This window comes from Formica exsecta, unplaced genomic scaffold, assembly GCF_003651465.1.
Source record: "Formica exsecta isolate Colony F162 unplaced genomic scaffold, ASM365146v1 scaffold21, whole genome shotgun sequence".
NCBI classification, from domain to species: Eukaryota; Metazoa; Arthropoda; class Insecta; order Hymenoptera; family Formicidae; genus Formica; species Formica exsecta.
In genome coordinates, this window is record NW_021849398.1 from 3506094 (window position 1) to 3531811 (window position 25718).

Consider the following 25718-nt stretch of genomic DNA (forward strand, 5'->3'; position numbering starts at 1 on the left):
TCAAATATTGAAATTTCTTATAAGTTATTTTTTAGGAACTATAAGAGTGGAAATATACGAAAAAGAAGGCGTTATGGATAGATAAATAGACTTATTCATTATAATATTACATAATTTTCTTATACTTATATCCAATTTTCTAAATAATGTTATAGAATTTTACAACACATATGACAGATAGGAAAAGCATTTTACAAATCACATAATATATTAGAATGTTGACAGACATGAATTTATCTACATATATAATTTAGCAAACAATTGTATATCTAATTTAATGATGTGTATATATACCTAATATTATTTTTTAATGTAATCATACTGCTTGCATATAACATTAAAAAGGCGTTACCAGAATACATTTCAGATTAGACGCTTAAATTGGACTAGATAAGTTTTACAGCGCAACAATTTAAATTGCACTTTTGTAAATGTATAATAATAAAATATGTTAAAAATAGCACATAAGTATATATTGCATACGTATGTGGGTGTGCGTATGTGACCGAATATATTTTATCTTATTATCTCATAAAATGGCTATGTTTTATCTGAACAAAGATACATTGTGATACCTCGAATAAACTAGAATCTGTTCTTTTTTTTATTATTGCTGTAATTTAAGTAATATCAATATGAATATAAGAAATCTCGTACTTTTTAAATATATCCATAATAGTAATATCCATACTATTTTAGAGATCTTTTGTATCTTCTTCAATATTTTGGAATAAATATGTAAAAGTAATCTTTGTAGTATATTGTATTCAATATATACATCTATAACATAAATAAAATGTTCTACCACTAAACACTAATTGATAATAAAAACATGATAAACGATGAGCTAATAAAGCAGTTTCAAGAAGTAGGAGTGTGGCAAAACAAATAAATGTCTGATATAAAAGGAAAAAGGAATATATACATAGGCATCACTTTTTATTTTTATATAAAAAGCAAAAAAGTTTATTTTTATTTACGATAGAATAAAATTGTTTTGACCGTGTAAGAAGTGCAATATAACCAAATATAATACAAAAAAAAATTAACTACGTTCTTTGGAGTTTGTTATGCACATAATCGTGTACAGCAATATCAATTGAACATATATATGGATCGATTTCTACAGTTATATAATAAATATTCACGCTTATATATTTAAATTATGCTATGTTTAACAATAAGACAAGAGTCTAAACTTTTAAAATAATTGAGGAAATATAAGTTATACATACATATACTTTCACAAAAAGAGAAATACACATATCAAATCTGGAATAGTCTCTTTAATTTTACGGACGATACATTTCTAATTTAACAATAAAGAATAACTCTATATCCATCTACTATCATCATCTGCTGACAGGCTAATAAAACTTTATAAAAATTGGACACATATTGAAGATATTTTGTGTGTGCACTCATATATATAAAAACATTAAAAATTATATATCTGATGTGATTTTAAAAAATTTTTCAAATCTCGTCATTTTCTTTCGTTAAAAAGAAATACTTTGTACAATGTGTATTTACTAGAGATATAGTATCATAATTTTTGAATAATATAAACTACGTTTCATTATTCAATTACCATTCTGCAGTCTCTGCAGCACTCCGCTATGACTCTCTTGATGATAGATATCTCATTTTCATCACTTTCGGACTGGCCAGTCTATTGCAATTTTACGTGTATGAAATCGTATACTGTACACACTAACTGCTCTGTGATTTCTGTAAGCACATCATTATATACTATTTTAATTTTTGCACACAGACATCTTTCTGAAGAGATTTGAATATGATAAAGATAGCAATAGTCACACATTATCTATGTTTCTAGATATACATATATTTTTCATTCATATTAGATATCTTAAAAAAGGATAACTGATTTGGCAGTCATACAGAAAAAATTTTATGTAATGTCGTAATATAGAAAATATATTTGATATATTATATCAAAAATATATCAATAAAAAAATCGCGTACATCTTTTTTTATTTATAAAACATAAAAGAATATAATGTCGAATAATAATAGGGTATTAAAATTGTGACCAATATCTATATTAAATTTCTTAAATTTTTAATTTTCTGATTCTAATGAATAATCATCATTGAATAATGATATTGTTCGATAACGGGAGGAATCATATAATTGAAAATAGAAATTTAAAAAAAGATTTTTTTCTTTGTCAAGTGTTGTGGATTGTCTAGCATTTGTGTAAAGCACTTTAATTATATACTTAGAATATTATGAGAAGAATGTTATTTATCCGATATTAAATTCTGCAAAAGGGATTAAACATCTATGTGAACATAATTAGGGCAAAAAATGATATGACGATAATAATGATTGTAATAGTAGGATATATGACGTTAAAACAATTTCTCGATAACAAAATTTGTAATTATATATATAAAATCACAATAAAATAAGTTAGTGTAATCATATATTATCCCTCTATTACAATGTTATATCAACTGAACTTAATTAATACATATAATTCTACGTAACAGTGAGATTAATAAAATACTACTTTTTCGTTTTTATGAAGACATATATTTTACACAACTTTTATTTTAATAGTCCTATTCTGTGGAGTACAAATATATCGAAATATATAGTAAACGATATATTAAATAACAAATTGAGAAAGTATGTAAACATACTAAGTACAAATCACATAGGTTTCTTTACATATATAACAGTAAAGAACATTTGCCATTTCATTTGTGTAATTGTTATACTTTTAAATTTCATGAAATACTTAGCTCAATAATGTGTATTATATTCGATGTGCAGAATAGGACTATATATGTAAAAAAAGTTTATTACTACACAGAAAATGATAGCTCATGTTAAAATTCTAATCCAAATTTCTACGAAATAAGTAGCTTACATTAATACTATTAATACTGTGTAAATGACCAATATTGTTTGTAAAAATTGCTATCAAATTAAGATTGTTTTTCCATCAAGTATATTTAATCCTTCATTTAAAAGCATAGTACCTGTAAGTTCTACAGATCTTTTGCAATATGAATTAGAAACACATACCATTAATACGGGCGTTATGCCATTGTCACTAGATGAGGCACAAAAGCTCAGCAAAAGGAGAGATACTTAGCTATCAAACTATTTTTTTTAATAAATTCGTAATCTAAATACTCTATAATGTTTCTAGCTAAATTTCAATTACTTTAGAAACTTATAAAGCTTTACTTATATCTGCAATTCACAATTCTGTGAGAATCTAATAATCATCTAATTTTACATGATAAAATTAAGAAATGACATCTTTTTATCAAGGCGCGAAAATTCGTTGAGCTTTTAACGATGAGCCATCCTATTCGGATAATCCAAGATGCGTTGCTTTTGTTGACGTTAATAATAGTGATTGGGAGATGTGTTGTTTAGATCCCCCGAAAATAATTAAACATGGAGATTATACCACACCTCGATGCGTCTCAGTAGCATCCGCCTAAGAAGAGTCATCATGTGAAACCTCATGAACTTCCACGCCCTATCGATTAGATATGAAATAAACAGTTGAAAGTATATCAGCGAGATATAGTAGCATCTTCACATTTCCATTTTTTTTTTTTAAAAAAAGTTTATTACTACACAGAAAATGATAGCTCATGTTAAAATTCTAATCCAAATTTCTACGAAATAAGTAGCTTACATTAATACTATTAATACTGTGTAAATGACCAATATTGTTTGTAAAAATTGCTATCAAATTAAGATTGTTTTTCCATCAAGTATATTTAATCCTTCATTTAAAAGCATAGTACCTGTAAGTTCTACAGATCTTTTGCAATATGAATTAGAAACACATACCATTAATACGGGCGTTATGCCATTGTCACTAGATGAGGCACAAAAGCTCAGCAAAAGGAGAGATACTTAGCTATCAAACTATTTTTTTTAATAAATTCGTAATCTAAATACTCTATAATGTTTCTAGCTAAATTTCAATTACTTTAGAAACTTATAAAGCTTTACTTATATCTGCAATTCACAATTCTGTGAGAATCTAATAATCATCTAATTTTACATGATAAAATTAAGAAATGACATCTTTTTATCAAGGCGCGAAAATTCGTTGAGCTTTTAACGATGAGCCATCCTATTCGGATAATCCAAGATGCGTTGCTTTTGTTGACGTTAATAATAGTGATTGGGAGATGTGTTGTTTAGATCCCCCGAAAATAATTAAACATGGAGATTATACCACACCTCGATGCGTCTCAGTAGCATCCGCCTAAGAAGAGTCATCATGTGAAACCTCATGAACTTCCACGCCCTATCGATTAGATATGAAATAAACAGTTGAAAGTATATCAGCGAGATATAGTAGCATCTTCACATTTCCATTTTTTTTTTTTTAGTGAGACATTGTTAGTAAAAATAGAGTTAATTCATTCCTCTGTGCATAAGATTTATATTTTTATTTCTAATATATATTACTTTAAAACAATAATAGAGATTGTGTGTTAACTTTGTTAGTTTCAGGATATTCCTTTTCATAACTAGAAACGGTAATATACTTTGGTACAAGTATACTTCATCGTATATATGAGGATGGCCTTGATGTATAGTTTCCATTTTTTTTTTTTTTTTTTTCGAAGAATGTGTGTTCCTATAAATGTATGGAGAATGATTATAAAAGTCATACATAAATGAGTTAATGATTGATATGCGTTATTCCATTGTTCACAAAGCTATTTATTTACTCATATATACTATATATGCATTAACGCTAAAACATGGGATTTGTATTGTTTTATCTTTTTACTCTGTTACTATTATGACTGAATTGTATACAATGTTTGATAATATATTTATTATATTTTCAAATTTACGTTATACACAATAATTAAATAATAAACATTAAACAATACGTTTTATAAGCTGTTATTAAATCTATTATTTCATGTATATTTAAATATAAAAGTCTAATTAAAAACTGATATATCTTTTGATCTATTGCGATACAAAGTAGCCAAATTATATAGAATTTATAAAATATATTATAGGAAACTAGACTCAAGGCCTCCTTGCTAAGCTTTATATATATATATATATATATATATATATAGGTTCATCTCTTTTAAATTACTTGAAGAAAATATCAGTACAACACAATTTCTCAGACAGAATTTTTTTGTGTATATACAGGACCGATAATTTTAAAACTAAACGATCAGTTTTCTCCTACTCTTCTCTATTCTGCATGAAAGTGTATGTACTGAATTGATAGTTCCATAAACATTTAGAACTGATCATAAATGAAGAGTAGGAAATACCGATCACAGAGAAGTAAATATATATTTTGAGAGCGCTAATATTTCCTAGATCTACAAAAATATATAATTATATATAGCAATATTATGCACTTTTTATCAACATGGCAAGAGGGTATGACAGAAATATTCTACCAAAATCTTATTAAGTTCTCATAAAAGTCTCGCTTCATGATGTATCACGTATGTATTGTAATACAGAAGATTTTGTACACGTTGTTGAGAAAAGTACATTCTTGATGAAGATAATGTTAAATTTGGTTCGCATATGTGAAAGAGCTATTCAAGCGGTATAAAATGTATAGTAGTTATTCTATTGTGCAAATTTTACAGTGATTAAATATTTATGGGAATACCATCCTTTTAAAATATCTCTTCAAATAAATGCATACATAGTAACATATTATGCTCTCTACATTTTTTTTTACATATTTATATTTAAAAAAAAAAACACACTTACACCTTCATTATTTTCTATATCATCTAATTTTCCATTTTTATTCCAGAGCTTGTACATCTAATTTTTAATGTAGCATCTGTTTAACCCTCTGTGTGCTTATAACTGTAATATACAAACATTTTACTCCCTGAATAAAAAAGAAATTTATAAAATCCACAGCAATATAGTGATAATTATATATAAAAAGGAAAATAGTTAAATGATGAAAAAAGGTCATTGACTAATTGAGATTATATATAAATGATCTATATAACGATCTACTTTATATTTTCTCTCGAAATATGCCATCAGTTATAAAAACATTTTCGTGTATCTGCATGTAAGGTGTTTGGTTTGTTCGACACTTTCTTTCATGCTCTAAATAAAATATTATTCAGAATAATAGTGTGTGTGGATTAAAATTAAATATAAAGATAGACATTTATAATTATCCTTAGTCCCCTGTAATTGATATTTCACTTGTACTATTATTCCATTAAAATTATTAACTGGCTTATTCTGCAAATCAATAATTTGCACAAAGTAATAGAACTTAGTTAAGTAAGCATGTTCGCTATCAATACAGAACTTAAGTTTCAGCCATACTTCTTCCTCTAACGCAATTAAACTTTATGATCTTTGACAGAAATATATCCTTTAGATAAATATATACTCCCAGAAACTGTTTTAACAGAGCTGTCGCGATTACTAAAGTACTTACAAAGGATAAGAAAATTTTTATGTATATAGCATGTGAGTCTCTTTAAACAAACAATATAGAGAAACACTCTTACAAAAAAGTATATGTAATATTTTATAAAAATTTACTGAATATTTAATTAATTTACGCACAAATTTATGTTGCCAATCGTGGTTTACTTTAAAGATCTACTAATTATATATCTTATGACAAACTTAATTCTGTCAAGAGACTCACGACTTTATAGAACAACATTGTAATTTTTTTTCTTTTACTGATAGGATTTCCTTATGGATTACTATTCAAATAAATGTGTTCTTGGTAAGTTCTCTGCATCTTTATATGAATATGGAACATGTCTTATTATTATGTAATTGTACATTTGATGCAGTATAGAAAAAGATCTCGAGGGTTAGTTATGTCAAAGGGATGTATCCAACACTTACACTATACGCTTTATTGGGACATAATTCCCGAAACACTTTCTCGATGAAGGGTTGCCTGCAAAAGAAAAGAATAAGATTATGTCATTTTATATCGTTATGAAATCTTTAAGATTGCATATAAATACTAACATATGTACTCAAATGCATTTAGACAAGGTCGAATATAAAATTATTGGACTCTCACGACAGAAATCTAATTATATTCTGGAATCTAGCCAAATTGGTGGAAGACTGTTGAATCTGTTGTATTTGGTAGTAGTAACACTGACATTAAAGTGATCTCACAGAGATAAAAATTTATTATCATTTTTTCCCATAAAGAAATGCTAAATATATATTTCAAAATATATACATATATATATACATACATATTTAAAAAAAAAATATATATATATTTTTTTTTTGATATTATATATATATATAGCGAGTCTTTGAAAATAATTGTGTATTTGTGTGTGTGTTATGTAAGTATGACTAATTTTTTCTATTATTAAAATTATATTTTTAATTATACAAAAAAACTAAACAAAAACATTTAACAATAATAGACTATATGAGAATTGATGTATGAGAGTTTATATCAGTTGAAAATATTACGACTATATGTACATTGTTTTAAAAAATTGCTTTAATACTACTGAAATGTTACTCACTTAGCATGAAGACCACCACCTGGAGGTAGGTAAGGAAAATCTTGGTCGCTTCCTCTAAGCAGTTCAAGCATTTTTAGATAGTCAAATTCATTCTTATCCTCCTCTTGGGCGACTATTTCTACAAATAAAAAAAAAAAAAAATTATATAAGGTATATATATAATTCTCATCATTAGAAAAATATTAAATTCATATTAAATATCACACAAAATATCAATAACATAATAATGTAATTGTGTGCAATTTTAACAGCTGTTATACGAATAAATGCTTAACAAAGTGCGCTTGATGTACAGTGAGACAATATTTATAATTCAAATTTTCTATAAATGTAGTTAATTATCTGTTTTCTATTAGAACTGCCATCATTTAATGCATTCATGTGTGATTATAAGTGTTGTGCGCATTTTTATTTCTATTAATAAAATATCTAAATTTAAAGTACAGAATAAATGAGACAATCTGTGTAAGAAAAATGTAAACTATGCTTGTATACGCTAATATTATGTGATATAATACTAATAATAAATATTATATAATAATTCTCATACATGCAATTTTTGTCAAGATGCTTTCAGAGATGACAATTAACTATGAAATAATTAACAGATATCGAAATGTACATGTAATATAACAGTATCGTGTACATGCATCTACTTAGGACTGGAAGAGTAAATTATGTACACTACATTTCTTATGGAAATATACTCTTGTCTTAAGTAGATACATTTTAGACGAGCCTTTAACAAAGTCAGTATGATGTACACATTGTCCACCTCTGGAATTGTATGTTATTGTGGGTATTAATTAAAAAAAAGAAGAAAAGAGAAAACACTTTTTTTTACTATGTTCCTCCATAAGAAATGCATTGTTATAAAAAAGAGATATCAAAAGTATGTAATATATAGACAATGTTAAAGATTCTTGTAAGAAAATTTGCACCTACCTTATGGTTTAGGTGAACTTTAAAAAGAGGAATACATAAAACAAGAAAAACAACTTTCTCTTATATATAACGCAGTTTCTGCTTAGATGTATATATATATATATATATATTTAATTTTAGATTAATTTATCAACTCCAAGGGTGGAACACATCTCTCAGCAATAATAATTTCACATTATGTTTATTAATAATTTATGCCATTATACATGACAAAATAATGTATACTTATTTTGTGGTACAAACTAATTTCTTGTCTTCAAAAGAATTATGAAACACATAGATTTAATTTGATTATAAATAGAGCGCAAAAATTTGTGTAATTTTACAGTAAGCCTTCCTACATGAGAATTTTATTGTAAAACTTCACAAATTTTTATGCGCTATTCATAAATATAACATTGATGCAACACTTTTAATCAACCATGTGTGGAATAAGTAAAGTTATTATAAAATAGTTTGATGAAACATTGTAAATACTCTTTATATGTATATAAATTTGCCTTTTTTTAATAATATTTTTATATTATCATATACATGACACACAATTGTACTCATAACTTTAAAGGCTTTATAATATTTATGTATTTTCATAGCAGCATTAATATTTAGAAAACAAATGTTTTACAATATCATTTAGTACTCTCAATAACAGCTCTCATATCTGTTTACACTTAGCACTAGTTAGTAGGTTTAAAACATGTATGCTATATTAGTCATACACAATTTTAATAACGAGATCTGAGAAAACAAAGATTTCTTTACGTATATGGATATATAATTGCATCTGTTCTTGTATTATATATGTATCATATACTCTAAATTCTAAACATATAATTTTTTCAAAAAATTTGATAAGATATTTATATTAAGAAAAAGATGAGAAACAAATAAAATAAAATAAAATAAAATAAAAAAGAAAAAACCAGATGCAACATGATAAAAGTCACTAAGGTAAAACAGATATGCACTTTTTTTATCAACACACAAGATGATATAAGACATCAACATTATTTTATAAGTGTTTCCTCATGTGGCAGATCTCTCACACAAGACATTAAATTTATTAATCACAAAGTGCAATGTGTTAAGAAAAGGGAATCACATATCGCGTGGTTATTGTTACATATAGTTGGTGCAACTGATTGTGCAAGCCTTAACATTTACATGTTTTAAAATGACCATTAAAGTTAATGTGTGTATCAATGTTTTCAAAAATTCAAATTGTTATTACTGCTGTGCATTTGAAGACATCGAAAAATATTTTTTGTAAAATCTATCTTTTGTAAAAGATTATTTTATAATGACTAGTAGTATCTTATGGCATATATGATATGCAGATTGTAAATGTCAGATTATTCTAAAAATGAGATCTTAATCAGACTAGATTAGATTAAAGCATCTATAAGACGTCGAAAATATTATTCTGTTTTGAATGTTTATATTAATTTTTGAAATATGCTACACATCACCTCTAATAATACATGACAAAGCAAGTATCAGTGATAATAATGTGATTTTTCTAATAATACCATTATACTATTATTTTTCTGCTAATCTCTAGTTTTAAGTATCTACTATAACATTTAGTTAGAAGTATTTATGAATTGCAATCTATTGCACTATTTAAAATCATTTGTCTTATCGTTATAGTATATATTGGTCTCTCTCTCTCTCTCTCTCTCTCTCTCTGTCTCTTTCTATTCTTTTAATTGTGTTAAACTGCAATATTCACAGTTTTACGATTTTCTAAGAATAAAAGGGAATTTATGTTGCTAAAAATAGATTTTTCATATAAGTTTCACGATAATAGTAATGTCTTTACAAAATTTTCTTTCTCTTAAAGAAAATCCTTCTTTACAATTTGGCACTAATCAAATTCTTCACAGTTCTGCATGTTTCTATTAAATATGCATCAAGAAGAATTTGTCATTATATACTTACAATATACACTAATAAAATATTAATTTATTATATCACGTTTGTGATGCGTATGGCATTGTGATCTTGAATTAATGCAACAACAGAAAGAATATAATGAATTGAAATATGGAAAAGTTAAAGAACCTTTAATTCTCCTTGCTATAGCCATTTCCAACTCTGCCTCCTGTCTCTGTGCTTCGGGATTTGGTTTTGGCGCAGCCGGGAACGTCACCAGAACTATGCTCATATTATCTCTGCTACCCTGTAATCAAGTTTCAGATTTGCCTAAATATATCCTTGTATAAAAAACGTTGTAATTGTTACAAAAAAATTATTGTAATGCAATATTTATCTTTTGTGTAATCTTCAGATTGCAATTGTAAAAAAATATGGGTTGGCATATATATACATGATAAAAAAAGATGAGTCTGCATTATTTGATAATTCAAAAGCACTATGATTTGATATTATTTTAAACTTACAAAAACCTTGTTATATTTCTTAAAATAAATTAATTTATCAGTTCGATAGAATAACAAGCTACTTTAATTACACAAATTAATTAATACATAAAATGTATAAAACATATAATAGTATATACCTTATAAAGACAGGTGTCTACAACCAGATTGGTAACTGCTTCTAAATCGTCAGTTAGTAGCAGTCTTGAATGTATAAAGTTACATAAATCTTCGTTGTTCATTACATCCCAAATGCCATCACATGCTAAAACTAAAAACTCGTCGTGTTCATCGTCCCTATCTCGCACGAATATTTCGGGTTCTGGCGACACTAATTGCTCACAAGGGCCTCGATCTTTTAGATTTTTGTACTCATAATCGCCCAACGCTCGGGAAACAGCCAGAGATCCGTTAACTCTTTGGATCATTACGCTACCACCTGCATTCTGAATTCTCTCCTTTTCGGCAGGTAAGACGGGCTTGTGATCCCGCGTCGAGAAGACTGGAATTCCAGATCTACAGAGTACAGCCCGAGAATCGCCGCAGTTGGCGATATAGATATTTTTGGGCGATATAAATGCACACACTGCTGTAGAACCGGATTTGTCCGTGCCAGAACTCATCTCGGGTAAATCTCTCATTTCGTCGTCGAGTCTGAGAAACCCGGAATGAATTCCTTGGATAACATCCTCGGCCTTAAATTCCTCTGTTTGCATTATACATTCCAGTAAATGCTCCGCACTATGTGCCGATACTAATGCACCCGCATGGCCATCAAACACTGCAAAGTAACTCCAATCTGAAAGACTACCCTCTAAACAGGGAATTGCTCTATGAGCATCTTCCATTTCCATCCGCCAGCCCTGCATACTGGCGACGCCATACCGCAAGCCATTGCCAGTGCCATGTTCGTTACACTTCTCTGTTTTCGGAGTATCCAAAAATGCCCCCATATTACTTAGCAGATATTTGTTGAATTATGATTAATTTGTTCTTTGCTCTATTATTTGATCAGCATCATTCCTGATGATCTTGAAAATGGCACTTGTGTTTCGTTTTCACCTAAAAAAAAATTGAAAATATTATTGTCACAATAAAATTATAAAATCTACGAATTGCGTTTTCGACAAGGTCTCAGCAGATGAAATAAACTAACTATACGTTGCGTGTTTTATAAAACGATCTTGGAAGAAATTCGAACGCTATTCGTCGATGACAACAATATATCGATAACGCGGGTCGAGCAAATTTTATTACGAGTACGAGGTTCAAACGATAAAGGCCGAGGCGAGACAAGTCGAGCGCGTTACACGCACGCGGCAAGACATCCGCAAAAACAACGGACGCGTTTTTAAAATGTGCGTGCGTGCGTGCGTGCGTGCATGCATGCGGACGCGTCAGCGTCAGCGTACGTTATCGCCGGTGTGAGTATATAAATCTATCGCTTACGCCACGCGTCACCAAGAGCAGCGATATATGTACGCCGCGCACGGGTTTTGTCACAGGGTTTGCGCGATATCGTCCGGATATCGGCGGATAACGCGCAGCGGTTGCCCGACGACCCGAGGAACCGCTTATTTGGCAACGGCAAATTTTCGCCGACTAAAATAGTTTATGCTGCTCGCTCGCTGGCTCGCGCGCGGCTGGCTCGTACAAGCCGAGCGGAGAACTTACGTCGGCGGACCGTGACCGAGTATCATCGTCGCTTCAGGTACTAAACGGGTCGCGTGCCTCCAACAAACTGCTACTGCTGCTTGTGCTGTTGCTGCTTTACCGCGCGGCAATACGTCGCAGTATATCTTCCCAGAGCTCTAATACGCTCGCATCATGGTTTCCTCGAATCGCGCGATTATATATTCACCGTCACACCACGTCTCGTTCGTTCCAGTTCGTTCGTCTCTTGTTCAGACTTGCTGAGGCTCAAGCTTGCTCAGGCTTGCCCAGTGCTTGCTTTGCTCGTGCCCGCTGCTGCACACACAGAGAAACAACGAAATCGACTCGCATGAATGGCGGATACACACGGCGGTCGGCGGGGCGCGCATGCGCCGGTTTATTAATAGCGGTCCGCGCGCGGTCGTCACCGTCCACCAATCGGAGCCGCGCGATTTCCGTTCAAGCCCGTGGCCCGATATCTCGTTTTATAAGCCACGCCACACACACGGTGTGATAAAATTAACTCTTACCGCGCGCGATACTAGAATTAACTCATCGTGATGTCGCGCGAACGAGCGTTTTCCCGGTCGATAAATTTTGCACAATCACCGATAATTATTCCACGACGTTAATTAGCGTCGCGTCACTCAATCCGGCAATATCACATTCGGCGAATCGCGCCCAACGTTTCAAAGGATACGTTTCACACACGGTTCGTATTATACGGTATATCGGATCAGTTTATTGATCGGCTAATAACCGATGGGAATTCCGCTACGGCGAGAACGTCAACGGGTCATTGGATTACACGTTATTACACCTAGATACACTCCATTAATCCGCGTTTGTTCAAGCATCGCTCGCTTTATCTATATAACGGCGCTCGTCCGGCGATTGAGGCAATAACTCATTGATCTTCTCGCATGCGGGCGTGTTCTCGCACGTGAAAATGCGCGCGATGTTCCGAGGAAACTATTGCTCTCGACCTAGTTTCGAATAATCGTGAGAAAGTAGAACGGCAGAGAGGCATTCGCGAATCTATGCGATTCACAAAAGTTTTCCCTCGCGCGACGCATGCGTGTAAATAAGAATTAAAATGCTGGAAGTCCTTTGTTTTGACATGTTTTTTTTTTTTTTTTTATTTTTATTTCGCTATTTCACAGTGCGCTGATTGAAAGATTAGTGTTTTTAAAATTGTTGGTGAGGAGTCGCAAATATGTTTTGCATTCCTATAAAATAACTTCAAAATTGCACAAGAAATTTGTACATCTTTTTTTACAAAAGAATATTTACACTAAGCAATATAAGATCATTTTTTAATAAGGCAGATTGAGATAAAAAAAATTAATATTTAATCTTTTATAATGCGAAAAGGATGCGCGAAAGATTATAGAATGTACTTTATAATAATCGTTTGTAATAATACTTTGCATATAATAATCGTTTTGCAATAAATAAATAAATAGCCACAATGTAGGATAAGTTTAAAAAATGTTTCGCATAATTCGGTGCATATTACGCGTACGTGTTACTTCATTTTCGATACAAAGCCGAGATCTCTAGGAATCATAAATTGTTTGATCACCTCGTCCGTTATTTTACTTTTCGTTTCTTGATGCGCGGCAACAATACGCTGTAATATATCAATTATCTCCTTCTTCAACTCGCCTGTTAAGATTTTTCCACTAGTGTAGTCCTGAAAATAAACGGAAGATACATATTATCCATATAATCGTTGTAGTCTTAATTTGAGATCAAGAAAGAATCAAAACAGAATAAAAACTAACTTTTCTAATTTGTTCTAGTCGCTCGTCGTCCTCCAGGAAAAATCGCAGCCACTGATAAGATATGTCCACCTCGCAGTTACCGCCAAGCTGTCGGTGCTCCTCCACTGTCGCCTGACCACCCGAGAACGCATGCTTGTTGATTTTGTTCTTGATCTGCTTGGCAGTATCTGTGAGAAATATCGCCGTGTTGTTGTCGCTCGCCGACATTTTCGTCTTGGATCCCTGTAACGCCGGGAAGAAGCTCGAGTGCAGCAAGGCCGGCTTGGGGAAACCGAGTTTAGGCGCCACGTCCCTCGTCATACGAAAATACGGGTCTTGATCGATAGCGCATGGTATCAGACAGTTCACCTTAGCATTCTTGAAAATGAAGGGAAACGAGCTGGAAATAGCCGGCGCCGCTTGTGTCGGTGGAAACGCAATCTTTGCGATCGGATCGCTATCTCCGAATCCGAAAATGCCCTTTACTTGATTGAATGTGACGCTTCTCTGTATCCTGATCATGTTTTGATAAAATACCGGATTATTTCCTATGTGTTCTAAGTTTGAGAAGATAAATGTTTTCTCGGGTTTGAAGCCACAAGCGATAATATCCCTTGCATTGGCATAGGCCAGTGTAATAGCATCTTCTATCTTTATATTCTTCCATATAGCTTTCTCATCATCTGTCAACTGTATGACCAAAGGAACATTGAAAACATCTTGCAGCCATTTGCAGAACATGAAGGGTATGAGATGCCCCAGGTGCATTGCATTGGTACTAGGTCCTCTACCTGTGTACAGGTAGAAAGGCTTTCCTTGTTCGTAAAGATTCAAAATAGTGTGCATATCCCTATGAGAAAAGAATATGCCTCTTCTGAGAAAATGATGTGGTTTCTTGCCAGTAATATTTTCGAATCTAGCTAACAGTTCATCGTCTATCTTGGAGCTTCCGAATTTTCCTGCACGAAAAAACAAAAACATATAAAAATAAATAACGTATAAAGAGTTTCAAGCATATAATCTTCATTATATGTCAAAAACACTTGTCAAGAATATAACCTATAAAGTGGAAAATCATGGGAAATTTCAAATATTCGTTTCTGATTTTTACATTTTTGCATATATCTTTTAAGAATAATTATTTAATATCGTAAAATACATCGCGCAAAAATGAAACTTACTAATTAACTTGTCATAATCAATTCCAGAATCATTGGTACTAGTAACTATCCATGGTGTCACAACATCCTCGTCCTCGGTAACGCCGTTTAATACGCGACCTTGAACCTGCGCATCTTCCGTCGTCATGGTTTCCCTGAAGACGTGTGCTCCAGGGTGCACACTTCCTTTTAGAAAAGTTCTTTAGTGGACTTCCGTCGCTTATGGAACAATTACCATCACCACGTTGCAACTTAGAAAAGCGAAGGGCCGGTAACAGTATGGAAAGATCGTGAATCGTGGGACAAATTCGCGCATGCGCAGTAGTTTAGTTTCAGTAACGTATATATCTCATTGCAATAAGAATAATATTGCACTCCTTGCGCGCGCGAAGAAATGAAAAATGTCAAAAGGAATAATATGAAGTCAAAACAATAAAATGCGCTTTGCACAATTCCATAAATAATTTTTTATCTTATCTTAAAATCTCAAAAAATTAAGAGCGAATATACCGAAGTTGGTCACGCGGGCACTGACGTCACCCACGCATACGCATGAAGGTCCCGCCGATGAGATTTGTCTTTACGATCTTTCCACATGTTTCCACACTGCACGTAATCACACGTCATCCTTGATTTTACCTGATGCGCATGCAATCGAACCGCCGTACTATGAAATTTCGATAAACATCGTAATTGCCGAAATGATGCAATCGCCTGCATTGTTATTTCGTAAAAGTCGAATCCGTCATAAAACACGCGGTCGTAATTGTTTTGTATCAAAACATCAAAAGAGACGCGGTAGCGTCTCGCTCCAAGTATATATTAGCATAAATTATTTCACAGCTTTTTTAAATGTTCTTTATATATCATTATTATATAGAATTCAATTGAATCGATGTGTCATCGTTTCTGACGTCATTTCTTTCGCGAAACACATATAAAGCACTTCCTGGATCTTGACGAAACTCCGTTTATGTGGTTTCCGTACCGCGAACTACTAATGATATATCTGATGATGATATTACAATCTTATGATACGCTGATAAGATGCTAAATTTGATCGTCTTAATTTACTTAATGTTTTCTGCATATTATCTTTTTTAGTGTCTTTATCCTTTTTCCACTTTCAAAAGTCTAAACACACACATACATATATATGTATATCTATCATATTTTAAATGCAAAAGATGTAAGTGTGTAACTAACAAGATAAAAATTATTATAAAAATATTTGGAATTATATCTTGTGTGTATAAGATAATTATTCCAATTTTAATTATTCTACATCAACTACAGTTTTATTTATGAGTTTTAATTATTGTACTATAAATATACAAAGTTCTATTTAGAATCTACTTAACCCTACAAAAGTATAATATATGGGACATAATATATAATAACATATATGTTAAGAGAGTAATAACTTACAAAGATGCATTTATTAAATAAGATACACACATAAAAATATAGTTTGTGTAGCTTTACATATAGTTTACATTAGTTTAGATGTAATTTTATCTCTCAACTATTTCTAGAGGTATCACATTGCAACCTAACAAACCTTTGCCAACCCAGGGGCGTGGAGTTAATGATAGAATTATGGTATTGGATCCACGTTTGATTTTTAGATTGATTATCTTGTATCTGCTATTTTCCACTAACTTTCCAATGTCTGTCAAAGATTTGAAGTTTCGGCAATGAATGGATCCAAATTCCAATATCAGATCTTCGACGTGAAGTCCCTGAAAAACCAATGTTAAGTTATTTCTCACTTTTAATATATTGAATAATGTACAAATTTTAGCAGCAAATAAATATATTAAATTGTAATAATAAATTCAGCTATGAGTTAGACCAATATATGGGTACATACGCAAGAATATAAAACATATACAATAACATACTGCGATTTCTGCTGGTGAACCAGGTGAAACCAAATTCACTCTTAGGAAAGGCTCCAACATTTCTGTCTCCTGAATATCAGATACATTGGATACAGGCTCTTGTGCTTCACTTCCCCCTGCTAAACCATGAATTTTGTGCAATCCTTCCTCTATTTTTTTCATCAATGCTTTATGATCATTTCTGAGACCTGCCACAATGCAACATGATTCAAATATATACACACAAAAATCATTACTCCAAAACGACAAATATATTTACGCACATATTATTTTGTGCCTTGCGTGTCTCACTTGATAAACATCAATATCCTGTCTGGGAAATCCTTCGGAGTCCACCAGTGGCTCGTCCATACCGACATGATTCTGCAATTTATTATATTGAAAATATAGAAAATCTTTAAAAATTGACAAATCATGCTGCACATCGACCTTGGTATTTCTTGACAGTAATGTCATTCTTTTTGCGCGTGCACGATACGGCGTAAAATAATATGCAATACATACGGAATCTAAGATTTCCTTCAGCGCTCGCAGATTAGATTCAATATTTTCTTTATCCTTCATCAATTGAAGGACAGCATCTTTAGCTTCTTGCAGTTCCATGTCGACCACCATTTTTGTTTTGGTCGAGTAACATATATAGATCGGGAACTGACAAGTACGTAATTATGTCTCTCAGGCTCTATATCATTAAGAGTCCAAAAAAAATTTATAATATATATAAACAAGGCTCAGAAATTATGATCTTTTACGATATCATACGGTACTGGGATTCTCAGCAAGTGGCTTGGATAGGAGAATTGGCCATAAAAAAAAAGATAAAAATTTTTTTTTTAGAAAATTTTAAGTAATGTTTGAAACTTGAACTCCCATACAGTTAGAATCGCTAAACTAAATGTTAAAAGACTGCAGAAGGAACAGAGTGTAATACTAATTTTATTATGACACAAGATGATAATAAAAATTAGCATGCATACATTTTCTATTCAAATTGCGCGCGTCATGAATGCACGAAGTTGGCGACAATGCGCGACAGCGCGACTAACTTCTCGTCGTGCGATAACAGGAACCGCGCTTTGTCATTCTCTGCGTGGTGGTTTCCGCGATTTTGACGCGAAATAGCTCCGAATAAGAGCGATATTCGATCGGAAAAGGTAAACCGCGAATACCAACGTCGAGAATTGATCGACAGCTTCCCAAGTTGGAACGTACGAGCGTGGCGTGTGTGACGAATCTTGCCAACTATTTCCGGCGGCTTGGCGCCTCCGGTCGCGAGGTGACGTTTACTGTTTGCCGTGGTTTTGCTGGGTGTGTTGCTGCCAAAGTCGGCGGGGCGAGAGGTGAGGGATACGTCTGTCTGTGTACGTCAGCTGGATGAAATATTTTACGACAAGCGGACAAAGCTAAATTAAGTCGAAAATTGTATTGTCACAAACTAGCGCGAGATTTCGTCATCGTCGGTTTCGTGGCGAGCGACTTCCTTTTGAAGATTCTGCGCGACTTGAGTGCTTCTCCGCTTGCGCTCCGATTGCGAAAAAGATGGGCCTCACGATCAGCAGTTTGCTCACTCGGCTGTTTGGCAAGAAGCAGATGCGGATATTGATGGTGGGTTTGGACGCCGCCGGTAAGACCACCATACTTTACAAATTGAAACTCGGCGAGATTGTCACCACCATACCCACGATCGGCTTTAACGTCGAGACGGTCGAGTATAGGAATATCTGCTTCACCGTATGGGACGTGGGTGGTCAGGACAAGATCCGGCCACTTTGGAGGCACTACTTTCAAAATACTCAGGGTCTCATCTACGTGGTAGACAGTAACGACCGCGAACGTATCGGCGAGGCGGAACGCGAATTGGCAAACATGTTGAAGGAGGATGAGTTACGGGACGCGGTACTATTGGTGTTCGCCAACAAGCAAGATCTACCCAATGCTATGACTGCTGCCGAGCTCACGGATAAGCTAGGCCTAAATTCATTGCGAGGACGTCATTGGTACATACAGAGTACTTGTGCCACGCAGGGACATGGATTGTACGAAGGTCTGGACTGGTTGAGTAACGAGCTAGCCAAAAAGTGATAGCGCCTCACTGTATTCCTCACTGGTATCCTTAAGGACAACTTACTCATCCAATATGGACGTAGAATAGGCAAAAGTCACTCAGCAATTTCCATTTTCAATCAAATTGTATCATCTATAACAGTATAGTACCAGTCACATGTACAGTTTAACATTCGCTGTGATTTTAATTGCTTACAGAAATTGATGCAAATGCAAACAGAAAAGATTAGAACGATCTGTCGACTTTTTTACCTCTTAGGTACAGTAAAATTCATGTGAAATGTGTTCCAAAAGCAAAACTTGTTTCACAGAAAAGAAATGTGTGAAAGCATTAAGACATAATAGATGTTCTTGCATCATTTATAAGATTATACATAAAGGTTGTACATAATTCTAAGTTCCTTCATATATACTTATCATTAGGTCAATTCTAATTCTGGTTTTTGATACATCGAGTGACAAAGTCTCTATCAACAGATTTAAATGCGAAAAATTTATTTATTTATGTTATATTAAACATATGAAAAAATTATTGGATCACAATTTATTTTTTATGTTTTGATCTACGTCCATACTATTCATTAGAAATGAGATGTATTATGTGATGTTATATACACAGGTCGTTTGCACTCTATCCTGTTCTAACAGATAAGTAAATTTTTGAGATAAATAATTACTAGTTTATAAGGCTTATAGATAAGTACTTGATTAAAAGAAAAGAAATAAAACTTAATGATGGTTTTTGAGCTGCAACTCTCATTTTTAATAAAAATAGACATTTAAAAACTGTAAGCAGCGAGTTTAAAAGTCACAATAAACCCTGAAAATATAGAAAGGATATATAAGTTAATCAGTTTTTTCACCTTGTGAAGTTAAAAAAAAATGGACAGTTTTCTTTTCTCCATTAATGTTCAATAACAAAAAAAAAATAGGCAGATACTAGATGAAAAAAGCAGGTTACGAAATATAATAGCACTTGTTTGCTCGCTCATCAAAATTATGTATTGTCGTGTTAACTGAATATACAACTTTATTACAGTACAAAACAGTATAATAATACTACAAGTACTGTATAATGTATCAAACAATTTGTTAATATGTATGGTGTTATTCTTTTATATATATATACCACAGCAATCTATTCCATCTCTATATATATTCCGAGAAATATATGAAATTAATTATAGAAGGAACTCTTCTATTTTCTTCTCTTTTTTTTGTACGAACTTTATGTACACAAGGTATCTTAAAGTCTTAAAGTATAGAGCACAGAAATAGACAATCGTTGAAACATCAGTGCGCCTCGTCACTATATATATAATATATGCATGTATCTTATCATATTCACTTTTAACAGACTTTTTTGTATTCAGTATATCTTATTTTTCATATAAAGAGTTTATTATACAAAAAAAAAAAAAATATTTATCTCATTCTCTTATCACGCCAATTGCGTCTTGAAGCATTATATTATTAATACAACCGTCTGTAAAACCTCTGGTATATTCTTTTTTTTCTTTTTATTTCAATCGTCTCACAATTTACTCAACAATTCTATGACGACTAATCAGCATTAATTCTATGCATAAATCGTTTTAACATTAATGAGAATTGATTGACTCTTGGAATAAATATTACGCACTTATTCTTGCATAAAGATATAAACTCTCAATACGCAATAAAAATTATCTCGGGATGATGATAAAAATAATAAAAGCGATATATTTACAATGGTTTCAGTGCTGACATCTGGGTCGCACAAGTCTTGGAAAACGATGGACAACTGACGAAGGAGTGTCAACTTATTTACGTACCCACGTGTTTTTTGCTGATGACATATTGCTCTTATTACCCAATGCCGGAAAGTGATTCTCCAGCGTATGACTAGACATATGCATTCTAAAGTCCGTGCCGTTCTTGAGAATCTGGCCGCATGTTGCGCACATCTCCAGTCCCTTCGTTTTGCCACCAACTTCCTGCTTGTGCACCTTGAACAATTCCTGTTGCTTCACGATGTCCGGCAATAATACCAAAAGCTCGGGGAATACGCTCTCGAAGGCATCAGGGCCCATAACTTCGCGACAATGCGTATAGTACTCTTGGGCGTCGCAGGTGCCTCCGCGAAAGAGACCGCTCACGTAACGAAACTCCTCAATCTTGTCTTGCTCGATAAGGACCTCGTTAAGTTTTGCTACCAGACATGTATTTCGTTTCTGAAAATCTGGTGGCGATACGTAATAAGCTTGGGCGGCGTGCTTGCTGCTACTGTTATCCGGTAAAATAGAGTAGCTCTCGCCAGAGCTGTTCGTGAACGTCAAGCCGTTGCTGCCCTGCAATTTGTCGATGCTGTTATACTTGATGGTGAAACCGGGTGGCGGCATAGTCGACGAAGCGAAACCAGGAGGCGGATTCGTGAAACCCGGCGGTCTGCTACTATTGCTGGTGCTACCCAAAGCGGGAAAGTCTTCCGTCCTATAGATATTATTATTGGTCGTATTCAGACTATCTATTTTGAGCTCACTGCGTTTTCGTTGCTTTTCTCCGTTTAAGGTAGCATTGCTTCCACTTCCAGATTCCAGATTTATAACGGTTGCAATGCCGGAACTTCCGTCCGCGTAGCTTTTGTTCTTTCTCTTGTCCTTCTTATTTGTGTGCTCCGGCTCCTTCGAGTTCTGCACACTCGTAATATTGGATGAATTTTTGCTGCTTGTGACATTATTAGAGCCTTGTACGGTTTGCGTATCCTCTTTAGACACGACACAGTGACGATTATTCAAATCATGCGCCAATTCGACTTCTTTTTTCGCTGCGGTATTTACATTCGACTTAGAGCTATTAGACTCGTTTCCACTTGAGCTGTTACCACTCGAAACCTGTTTCGCTTTTTTCTTTTTCGTTTTGCCCTTCGTCTGATCTGTCGTTTTTACATTGTTGCTAGCGCTAGAACTTTGCGAGTTCTGTCCCCACGATGGTACTACCGTAATTATCGATTGCTTTTTCGATTTCGATGATTTAGAAATTAGACTAGGAAAATCCTCGCCGGACTGAATGGGCGGTGGCGATGGTATCGAGGGCGGCGGCGCGACTTTCTTGGATTTCACCGATGCGTTGGCCGGTGCCGATTTCGAACAGGTCCACTGAAGAACTTCCTTCCACTGAGTCGAATTGGCAGTACTGGTAGACGGTTCGGTATTACCCAAGGCCGGGAAATCGGAATCTATCGATAATTGCGCGGGACGTATTCTAATGTTGGGTCCGGACACTCTGGTAGTAACGGTGCCGTTGGGCTCGTGGTTCACTTGAATAGAAACATTCGAGGATGCGGAAGCTTTCTGACACTGTGCTATGCCACTGGCTCCCGAGGCATTACTGCTGCTGGAGACACTGAAGTTTACCGTTTTCGAGATACCAGGACCAGCCGAGTCTAGGCCCAACGCAGGAAAGTTCTCGTCTGTTACAGCGAGCGGTTGATTCCTCACAGTGCTGCGAATGGTCACGTTGCCTCTACTCTTAGTCTGAGTCAAAGTGGGAACAACAGGAGTGGCGGCATTACCACCTAACGTGGGAAACTCGTCGGTGCTCTGGACATCCACGGAAGGTTGTCTCGTGAAGATAGGTTCGTTGTTGGACGCAAACGAATTGGATCCGCTTGGTATTGAGGTTTGTTGGTAATCCCTTGAACTATAATCTCTACCGTTGTAATCCCTCGTGTTTCTCGACGTGGACGCGCCCACCATGCCCCTTCTATTCATTCGATTTTCGCTGCGTGGCGCTAAAGTAAACTCCAACTCTAATGTTCTCGCTTGCTTAGCGGCAGCTTTACTCAACTGCTTGCCGTGAACGCTGGCCTTGTGCGCCTTAAGATCTATATCGGTTCGGAAAACACTCGTAAATTTCTCCTCCGCACATACTCCTTCCTCACACAGATAGTGCTCTTGCCGAAAATGATCTCTGAGATAGTCATACGAGCTGTAATACTGATGCAAACCATCCGCGTCACAGAAATGACAGTACAAATGGTCGCGTCTCAAATGCCGGTACAGCTCATCGTTGTCCATGTATCGCTGATCGCAGAATTCGCAGAGCGGATGACCTTTATGGCTCTTATCATCAATGTCACCTTTTCTCCGATGCGTGGCTAGATTCGACCTCGTGTAACAACGCCTTTCACGCGAAAATATCTATTCAGAGATAAAAGGGAGTTGTAAGTATGATGTATATATTGATACACACACACACATAAATTGATATTTATTCACTTATTTAATAATTATAAAAACATTATATATATGCAAATCCTACCTTTAAATTCTCTACACACAGATCACAATAATGCAGCTCGTGTCGTTGTCGCATATGATCTTTCAAACTATTGAAACTGCTAAATACTAGCTTCTCCTTACATATCGAACAAGTATTAGCTAATAATTCAGTGAATTTTTCTTGGATATCAAGACTAGTAAAGTAGATGTCATATCGAGTGTCTAGCAGGTTTGTCATAGTTAAACTATGGAAGGGTTTGATCTCTTTCGTAAACACAACCTTTGGCAAATCCTGCCGGCAAATGGGACATTCGTTTTGGCGACAGAGCACTCTCATCCTGGTACTACACTCGTAACACACAGGGTGTTCGCACATGCCAATGCTGTAGATATCAACATTCTTGTAGCACACCACACAGGTATTATTATTAAAACTATCATTATTTCCAGACATCCTGGCCACAGGAATTAAGATTCTTCAAATATTCTGTTTACTCTCACAAGGAAATATCCCACTATGTTCAAACTTCCACCCACAGTGTCAGTAAATAAAAGCTTTTTCTATGCCAATGTTCTTTGTTCTTTTTTCTCTGCAGCACTGGCTCCTAAAAACAAAACATAACTTAAGACATAAGGCGAGAAAGAGAGAGAGAGAGAGAAGAGAGATAATCTAATGCAACATGCAACCGCAAATTGTTCGCACGTTTAGACACGGTAATCATCCGTCGTGTCAGCCGTGATCGACGTCACGCGACGCAATCCTCGAAAATATCCAATCGTGCCGAAAACTGGCGTGAGACTCCTTCCGAGATTCGTCGGCGCGCGACCGGACACGATTCTCCGAAAATAGATAACGGCCGCTCGTCGGGCGCGAAATTGGCAGCGGTTTCAGCAGATGGTAGAAATTCTCGGCGGCGGACGAAAGAGGTTATCGGAATCTCACGGAGATTGCGATTCGAGCGCTTTTTCCGATCGCGCGAAACGAAATTTCGTGCGCGAATACAAACGAGAAGAAGAAAGGGCAGGAAAGAGAGAGAGAGAGAGAGAAAGAAAGAAACCGATGGTCGAGACCTCGTCGAGAAAACGTCGACCGAATTCTACCTGCGGCCGTCCACCGTTCACTTGTCTAGGGTACATACGTCACCTCTCTCCGCGCGTCGACGACAGGCACCAGTCACCAGCTCGGAAACAGAGATTATTACTCGCGCGAACCCGGAAACGTGCGTATGTCACCTCCGTACGCGCATTCGTATTTTCGGTCGCGTCACGCGGCAGCGTCGGCAGTCCGTACCGATCGGTGATATCTTGCGGAAAGTACGGTTTTACATATGCGATCGGGATGCTTCCTTATCGCACGACTCCATAACCGTAATTCTACAGAAAAAAAAAAAAAAAAAAAAAAAAAAAAAAAAAAAAAAAAAAAACAAATGATAGGCCGCGATCTAACGTGGAATGTTCTGACGTGGAAATTGGATTAGGACATATATTTTGGTCGATCCTGCTTTTTACCGACGGTCGCGTATCTCAAGATTACGCGAATTTTTTGAATAACGGACGCTGAAAGATAGGGTGAAAGTTTCCGAAGATTAAGCAAATTTTCGAACAGCGAAATTTTTTTTTTTTTTTTTTTTTACAGCGTCATGCATATGAGCACGCGCGCGGCTAAAACGCGAGAGTTTTCCGCGAGTCGACGGTGCCAGGATAGCCTATATTTTCGAGCAATTAGTGTCACGATCTTTTTCTACCCACGCGCTTAACTTTGACACGCTCTGTCACTCCGAGCTTCAGTACCCTTCAATCCCAGTTGTCTGCTATTCGGATGCGAGTAATTACGCGTCACTCATGGCTCTTACGATCGACGAGCGTGCCGGCGAAGTTTCCTCGCTCGAGCGCGAGCGCGAGCACGCCGAGCCTGGGGAACTTGTGTCGCGAGAATGAAGTGTCTGACTTTGTCGACGCGCGCAACGATTTCCCGTCGCGATCATTTCGAACGTCGATTTATCGCGTTATGCCGTAATGGGATGTAAAACTTC

The 25718-nt window shown here is 34.6% G+C and overlaps 5 protein-coding genes across 16 annotated transcripts; 1 reads left to right on the top strand and 4 right to left on the bottom strand.

Annotated features, from left to right (window-relative positions):
- Nucleotides 1-944: 944 nt before the first annotated feature.
- Nucleotides 945-12907, bottom strand: LOC115235092 (protein phosphatase 1A). 9 transcript variants are annotated; one of them, XR_003883977.1, is made up of 7 exons: nucleotides 12551-12895; nucleotides 11017-11938; nucleotides 10560-10677; nucleotides 7551-7668; nucleotides 6898-6952; nucleotides 5773-5874; nucleotides 945-1731 (listed from the first exon to the last, which is right to left on the bottom strand). XR_003883977.1 is itself a non-coding variant. In XM_029806668.1 (6 exons), exons 2-6 carry the CDS (start codon nucleotides 11827-11829, stop codon nucleotides 1714-1716), a joined length of 1122 nt encoding a protein of 373 aa, XP_029662528.1. In that variant the 5' UTR covers nucleotides 11830-11938; nucleotides 12551-12895; the 3' UTR covers nucleotides 945-1713. The 9 variants fall into 9 exon arrangements, 7 of the variants coding, with proteins under 7 accessions (XP_029662528.1, XP_029662530.1, XP_029662524.1 ...); XM_029806668.1 differs by lacking the exon at nucleotides 5773-5874; XR_003883976.1 differs by having other exon boundaries at nucleotides 1274-1731; nucleotides 5773-6952; nucleotides 12551-12894.
- A 768-nt stretch (nucleotides 12908-13675) lies between these two features.
- On the bottom strand, nucleotides 13676-15895 carry LOC115235090 (tryptophan--tRNA ligase, cytoplasmic). The gene is made up of 3 exons (XM_029806662.1): nucleotides 15477-15895; nucleotides 14317-15254; nucleotides 13676-14225 (listed from the first exon to the last, which is right to left on the bottom strand). Exons 1-3 carry the CDS (start codon nucleotides 15601-15603, stop codon nucleotides 14058-14060), a joined length of 1233 nt encoding a protein of 410 aa, XP_029662522.1. The 5' UTR covers nucleotides 15604-15895; the 3' UTR covers nucleotides 13676-14057.
- Nucleotides 15896-16875: 980 nt separating this feature from the next.
- LOC115235094 (26S proteasome non-ATPase regulatory subunit 9) lies at nucleotides 16876-18647 on the bottom strand. Its single transcript, XM_029806673.1, has 5 exons — nucleotides 18337-18647; nucleotides 17864-18041; nucleotides 17623-17722; nucleotides 17360-17547; nucleotides 16876-17197 (listed from the first exon to the last, which is right to left on the bottom strand). Exons 2-5 carry the CDS (start codon nucleotides 17972-17974, stop codon nucleotides 16970-16972), a joined length of 627 nt encoding a protein of 208 aa, XP_029662533.1. The 5' UTR covers nucleotides 17975-18041; nucleotides 18337-18647; the 3' UTR covers nucleotides 16876-16969.
- LOC115235097 (ADP-ribosylation factor 2) lies at nucleotides 18397-20352 on the top strand. Its single transcript, XM_029806677.1, has 2 exons — nucleotides 18397-18699; nucleotides 18799-20352. Exon 2 carries the CDS (start codon nucleotides 18899-18901, stop codon nucleotides 19439-19441), a length of 543 nt encoding a protein of 180 aa, XP_029662537.1. The 5' UTR covers nucleotides 18397-18699; nucleotides 18799-18898; the 3' UTR covers nucleotides 19442-20352.
- Nucleotides 20353-20402: 50 nt separating this feature from the next.
- On the bottom strand, nucleotides 20403-25056 carry LOC115235083 (E3 ubiquitin-protein ligase ZNF598). 4 transcript variants are annotated; one of them, XM_029806645.1, is made up of 3 exons: nucleotides 24830-25056; nucleotides 23726-24290; nucleotides 20403-23604 (listed from the first exon to the last, which is right to left on the bottom strand). In XM_029806645.1, the coding sequence occupies exons 2-3, from the start codon at nucleotides 24137-24139 to the stop codon at nucleotides 21226-21228; spliced, it is 2793 nt and encodes a 930-aa protein (XP_029662505.1). In that variant the 5' UTR covers nucleotides 24140-24290; nucleotides 24830-25056; the 3' UTR covers nucleotides 20403-21225. The 4 variants fall into 4 exon arrangements, with proteins under 4 accessions (XP_029662505.1, XP_029662504.1, XP_029662503.1 ...); XM_029806644.1 differs by having other exon boundaries at nucleotides 24825-25056; XM_029806643.1 differs by having other exon boundaries at nucleotides 24757-25056.
- Nucleotides 25057-25718: the final 662 nt, after the last annotated feature.

Bases quoted from the DNA above. Each gene is read 5' to 3' on its own strand.
- LOC115235083 (XM_029806645.1), bottom strand. From the start codon at position 24,139: ATGTCTGGAAATAATGATAGTTTTAATAATAATACCTGTGTGGTGTGC. The intron at 23,605-23,725 runs GTAGGATTTGCA...ATCTCTGAATAG, and splicing joins TGTGTGTAGAGAATTTAAAG to ATATTTTCGCGTGAAAGGCG.
- LOC115235090 (XM_029806662.1), bottom strand. From the start codon at position 15,603: ATGACGACGGAAGATGCGCAGGTTCAAGGTCGCGTATTAAACGGCGTT. The intron at 15,255-15,476 runs GTAAGTTTCATT...TTTTTCGTGCAG, and splicing joins TGATTATGACAAGTTAATTA to GAAAATTCGGAAGCTCCAAG. The intron at 14,226-14,316 runs GTTAGTTTTTAT...GTTTATTTTCAG, and splicing joins GACTAGAACAAATTAGAAAA to GACTACACTAGTGGAAAAAT.
- LOC115235092 (XM_029806664.1), bottom strand. From the start codon at position 11,829: ATGGGGGCATTTTTGGATACTCCGAAAACAGAGAAGTGTAACGAACAT. The intron at 10,678-11,016 runs GTATATACTATT...ACTTGATTACAG, and splicing joins TAGACACCTGTCTTTATAAG to GGTAGCAGAGATAATATGAG. The intron at 7,669-10,559 runs GTTCTTTAACTT...TTTTATTTGTAG, and splicing joins TATAGCAAGGAGAATTAAAG to AAATAGTCGCCCAAGAGGAG.
- LOC115235094 (XM_029806673.1), bottom strand. From the start codon at position 17,974: ATGGTGGTCGACATGGAACTGCAAGAAGCTAAAGATGCTGTCCTTCAA. The intron at 17,548-17,622 runs GTGCGTAAATAT...GCATTGTGGCAG, and splicing joins CGCAAGGCACAAAATAATAT to GTCTCAGAAATGATCATAAA. The intron at 17,198-17,359 runs GTATGTTATTGT...TTGGTTTTTCAG, and splicing joins GTTCACCAGCAGAAATCGCA to GGACTTCACGTCGAAGATCT.
- LOC115235097 (XM_029806677.1), top strand. From the start codon at position 18,899: ATGGGCCTCACGATCAGCAGTTTGCTCACTCGGCTGTTTGGCAAGAAG.